Source organism: Sinocyclocheilus grahami, unplaced genomic scaffold (genome assembly GCF_001515645.1).
Source record: "Sinocyclocheilus grahami isolate Dianchi unplaced genomic scaffold, SAMN03320097.WGS_v1.1 scaffold146.1, whole genome shotgun sequence".
In the NCBI taxonomy this organism is placed as follows: Eukaryota; Metazoa; Chordata; class Actinopteri; order Cypriniformes; family Cyprinidae; genus Sinocyclocheilus; species Sinocyclocheilus grahami.
The window spans coordinates 1,924,677-1,930,576 of NW_015505325.1; the positions used below are offsets into that span (position 1 = coordinate 1,924,677).

The following is a 5,900-nucleotide window of genomic DNA, read 5'->3' on the forward strand; positions in this document are numbered from 1 at the left end:
CTGATGTCTCAGCTGGCACATTAAGCTTATTGTAGATTATTAAACCTATTAGTTTCCTTGAAATGTTGCAAATATATTTCTTATTACATTTTATATCTTTCATGGGGCGTCTTTGAGCGTTTAAATAGTCACTGCTCATCAGGCACTGTCACCTCCTACTCCCCTCCACTCATGGTGCAATGCTGTCTCATATCTGTAGAGCAGACTAATATTACACGAAACACTTGGGCACGGTCAGTCCCACTTTTTATCCTGAGCGTCAAAGTTAAATGCTCACTTAAGACAAATACAATGGTGAGAAAATGATTTCGGGCTCTCTACAAAAGAAAGTAGCGAACGCAGGATGTCCCTCAGCCATTCTCAAGGAGGGAACCAAAATAGACGGCGCGGTGTTTGGGATGGTCCTTTTTTTCTCCGGGACGACCTTCTGGTTTGATATTTTCACACACACAAACACACACATACACAAATCTACACGGGTTAGTTGGACTTATTTGGCTCCCAAAAGTGTTTTAAATTGCTAACAGGGCGAGTATGGGTGAGACAAAGGGCTCTACCCATCGACAGCTATTCCGGGGCACCGCATAGCTCACGAGAGCTGAGTGTTGAGAACGACCCGCGCTCTGGACAATATCACATATTTCACATATCCAGGAACAAATATGGTGCGTCTTTTAATTTATTTTCCAACTCTTTGGACATCCAGAGAACTGCCTGACAGTTGTAGGTGGCACGGAGAAATTTATTGTAATTTTTTTTTATGAACAAGTGGCGCACGCAACGAGCGCAGGAGCGCAGGTGGACCAAATGAAGAGGCGCTGTAGTAAACGAAAAGAAAACGCGCAAAACCCAGCGATATTAATATTTTGTTATTTTGTAAGCCACTTCTATGGTTTTGTGGGGTTTCTTCTTCTCGCGTTCGTCCATTTCCAACTGTAAATAGGCATGTGTGGAATACAGCTACTCTTTTGAGTGGCAGCGCATTAATGGGAGGATTTTTCTCTGGACTACTACAGTTTACACATCACTTTCACTTGAAACCCCATTGTCGCGTGGATATTCATCGTATCATCGATTCCCGTCGAGTGGAAGAATGCTTGCGGATCTCTCTGCGGCCAAAGCCCTCTACATGGGCATGGAGGTGATGATCGCCGTGTCATCCGTGATTGGAAACGTGATGGTGGTTTGGGCGGTAAAAATTAATAGATCTCTGAGAGATACTACGTTTTGCTTCATTGTTTCTCTGGCGCTCGCGGACATTGCAGTAGGAGCGCTGGTCATACCGTTGGCGATAACTATAAGTATCGGACTCCAGACTCACTTCTACAGCTGTCTGCTGGTGGCGTGCACGGTGCTGGTTTTGACCCAAAGTTCTATCCTCGCCTTGCTCGCTATAGCCATCGACCGATACCTGAGGGTCAAGATCCCAACCAGGTAAACGTATCATTCATTCCCTCTGGTGTTCCTGTGCTGTAATAATAAGTAAATACACTTTTAGTTATGGTACTGTGCATTATGTTGTCATACAGTCTATATAGGCTATTCATATGTCACACACACACTCAGGTTTTTCTATCATTTGAGGACGTTACATATTCTTTATATATTGTTTTTATACTGAGCTAATGGTATTTTCTATCCTCTAAGCCAGGGGTGTCAAACTCAATTCCTGGAGGGCCGGAGATTGAAAACATTTAAAACAAAATAATAAATAGGGGAATACATAGTGTAAATATCAATAAAAATGATTAATATTTTGTACTATTCTGTACTGCAAGTTCCACTTCCCACACTCTCATAAAGATTTACATTATGGAAAAATTGTCATTTTTACAATTAATCAAGGTTCTCCTGACCCATTAATAAGTTAATTTATAATAGTAATAATAATGGCCACTGTCTGGCCAGTCTGTTTTCAAGCAACATTCGGTTTATGATGATCAAGGGGTACAGATGGAAGAAACTACATGCACATGATCTAATAACATAATATGACTCATGCACATCTATGTTTATTATTTGCAGAGCTTTCCATACATTTTACAGAATATGGCACAAAGAATTTGTCTTTAAGCACTAGGTCAATGGATCTGAACAGCATGCTCTCATTTTACTTTTTTTTAGGACAGGTATTATGTTCTATGATATATGTGCTTATTTTTTTCTGGTTTGATGCTTCTTTTGTTGCAGTTTCTTTTTTATTGTTTCTTGAACTGTCTACTGCGTATCACTTAATGTCAAGTTTCATGAGAGAGATCATAGCAAAAACATTCCAGAAACATGTTCCAACTCTTCATCACAACAATACACTGTCCCAGCCACACTCTTAAAAATAAAGGTGCTTCACAATGCAATAGAAGAACCTTTTTGTCTAAATGGTTCCATAAAGAACCTTTAACATCTGAAGAACCTTTCTGTTTCACAAAAGGTTCTTCGTGGCGAAAGAAGGTTCTTCAGATTACAAAAAGGTAAGAAAGAGATGGTTCTTTAAAGAACCTTTGACTGAATGGTTCTTTGTGGAACCAAAAATGGTTCTTCTATGGCATAGCTTGAAGAACCTTTTGAAGCACCTTTATTTTTAAGAGTGCATCTGAACATCTACAACATGCATACACTATCTGCTTTTATGTTCTAGCAACATCCTATTTGCAGACTCTATGCCATGGTTACTTTTTGTTCCCAGAGGAGTTAAACATACTCAACATCAGCTATGTAAAAGCCATTCCATTTTTAAAGATGCTTTTTGTGTGGACAGTATAGCCACTTCTGTGTTCTGTGCTCTTTTCTCACTTTAATGCATCAAACATGGGAGTCCTGTGTTCAAATCCCAGATTCATTCTATTATTTTGCATTTAATATTGTGATTTTGCTGGCATGATTAATGATTACCATGGCCAGTACTATATGACAGAATCAACGTAAAATCGGCCCCTTTCAACACCTTTTTGAAGAGACACATAGCAGCACAGGGAAGTACCCACCTAATTTTGCAACATGGAAGTAAGCTATTTTCTTTGAATGTGCAAGATTTCTGAATTATTAACCAATATAGGTAAATAATTAGAAGAATAAAGAAGTGCAGTAAACGGTAAAACTATCTGCACTACAAACCAGTATGTTTATGATTACAATAATAAATTTAAATAATATAGTAACAAATACCAGTTTGCATTGCAATGTTAAGCAGCAAAACAGACTGTTTTTGTACATGTAAAATAACTGAAAGCGACTGATACAGAAAGCCTTGCAAATTTAAGCTACAAATGGCCGTAGTTTCACTTATGTTAAAAACTAGGTTGATAGCACATGGTGCTGCAAGGAAAAAGTTACCTCCTACAAAACAATTTATTTTGGAGAGTGAACACAATCCCATGAAACTGTTGTGAATGAGCTATAGAGAAGTGAAGGGTGTCTGAGAAGTGTATAGATTTGCTGCTCTGAGTCTGTCGGCTCTACCAGGATCAACCACTGTGCACAATAAATGAAGACACAAGAAACTGAACTGTGGAGTCCAAAAGTCTGATACCGCTGCAGTTTTGTAAATTATATTATCAGCATAATAATTTGAGTGAAAACTTGAATACAGTATATCATCTTCTGAATAAATCATCTATCATCTAATATATCCTGAGTATGCATCACTGACAGCAGTGCTAGATCTGTGTGAATTCTGTATCTAGTAATCTACTATTTTGTAGAGGGAGGTCAAAATGGCCATTTTCACCTGAGATTCAAACCAAATTACAGGGGGTTAAAAATGAAAGATGGCAGCATCATAATGTTACATTTACACAGAGATTGGTAGGTTGCCTTTTGCAATCTTTGTTCCATTATATGCCAATGTTGACCGTTCAAAAATGGGGAAAGAGCACTTTTCAAGTTTTTTCTCCAAAGTTTACATGCCTGTAACTCAGAGGTATTAAAGATATATTAATGCCCTTTTAGATATCAGGTCTTAACAAACTTTCCTTTTGGCATCTTCAAATCTCAGGTGAAAATTGCCATTTTGACCACCTCTACAAAATAGTGCATTACTAAATATTCATCCATGACATTTAATATTTTAGCTTTCATCACTATATATGTTTATCTTTCTTCCGAAAAAATATTAGCAAAATCAAAAAATTTGAGACGGGGAAGTTTCTGAAATTTGGTTGATTTGACACGGAATGACCCCATACCATAGCAACTTAAAAACAAAGTAAACAGCACTTCTCTTGGACATACAGAACACTCAGAAAAAAGGTACAAAACAATTATTGTGGTTAATAAAAGCACATTCAGCAATGATTCTAGCAAAAAACGTCTACTGAATCTTGATACTGACATCATTCACACAAAAGACAAGGAGTTTGGAGAGAGACCTAGAATTTCAGATGAAAGAGCATCTCGAAGAAGATGCAACTCTATTGAAGGTTGAGACTGAGTGGGTGTGACTGAAACAAGCTTTCCGGTGGTGGTACTTTGTCACAATTTAGCTTTTAATTTAAGTTAGACAGCAGGTAAAAGCAGCTGGCCTTGGTCATTCAAAGACACCAAGAAGTGCTTTATAAAGTGCCCTTGATTCTGTACTGGTAGCAGTTATACAGAATTTAGCCTTTTATTTGCTTTTAAAATGAGTATTGTGGAGATACGCGTGTTTTTTTCTTTTATTGTACATTTTTGAGCTATAATATTGCTGAAATTGCAGTAATAATAAAGTATATCACGAGACATTGATAAAAAGTTTTTATTAAAATTACAATGAAAACTTGTTTCACTCTTGTTGTATTATTGTGTTGCAGTTATAAGCGTGTGGTCACTCCCAAACGAGCTGGAATTGCAGTTTTCGCATGTTGGACAGTGGCCTTCATAGTCGGCTTGACTCCCATGCTGGGCTGGAACAATTTACACAACCTGCAACGTAATAACAGCTCAATCGGCCCTGACCTCATCGTCACCTGCCAGTTTGAGAATGTCATCAGCATGGAATACATGGTCTACTTCAACTTCTTTGGCTGGGTGCTTCCCCCTCTGCTTTTCATGCTCATCATTTACTCTGAAATCTTCTACATGATCCACAAGCAGCTGAACAAGAAGGTGTCCAGCCATTCTGAACCAAACAAGTATTACGACAAAGAGCTGAAGCTGGCGAAGTCTCTGGCGCTAGTCCTTTTCTTGTTCGCTGTTAGCTGGCTTCCTCTCCACATTATGAACTGCATCACACTCTTCTGTCCAAAGTGTGAGAAGCCCATGTTCCTTATTTATATTGCCATTCTGCTCACGCATGGCAATTCTGCCGTCAACCCAATCGTTTATGCTTTCCGCATCAAGAAATTTCGTACTGCGTTCCAAAGGATCTGGAAGCAGTACTTCTGCTGCAAGGAGGCTCCTCCCCCTGAGAGCCAGCCGAGCGAGAGACTGGATAACAACCACTACATCGCTGCAGCCATCGCTGCCCCTCCTGAACCTGCTTTGGAACATAACATCTGACTGACATCCTAGGATTCTTTAAGGAGGTCGAATGACTTCTGCTGGCTGGACATCCAAAGCTGTCATGTCTTGGTTTGTCTCTTTTGAATGTAAATCAGCGCTCACCACAGACTCTTCTGGCTGAAATGTCCCTTTATTGGAATAATGAGACAGCATCGCTTTAAAAAGCACCAAGTGAGTCAAATCATTTTGAAGAGGAAGGGGAACCACAGGAAATCTTGCTTTATGAAGCAGCCTTGAAAAATGCTTTTAAATCAAATTAGATTGACAGTACATATCACACAATTAAATTATAAAAGTATATAAGAGTATTTTCTCAAATAATGAATCAAAAGAATTGCACACAATTTTGTTTGCACAGTTATAATATATATATATATATATATATATATATATATATATATATATATATATATTTTTTTATTTAT

The 5,900-nt window shown here is 38.3% G+C and overlaps 1 protein-coding gene across 1 annotated transcript; it reads left to right on the forward strand.

Moving 5' to 3' along the window:
• The first annotated feature begins 230 nt into the window (after positions 1-230).
• LOC107591868 (adenosine receptor A1-like) lies at positions 231-5,747 on the forward strand. The gene is made up of 2 exons (XM_016281143.1): positions 231-1,434; positions 4,785-5,747. Exons 1-2 carry the CDS (start codon positions 1,094-1,096, stop codon positions 5,470-5,472), a joined length of 1,029 nt encoding a protein of 342 aa, XP_016136629.1. The 5' UTR covers positions 231-1,093; the 3' UTR covers positions 5,473-5,747.
• The last annotated feature ends 153 nt before the right edge of the window (positions 5,748-5,900 follow it).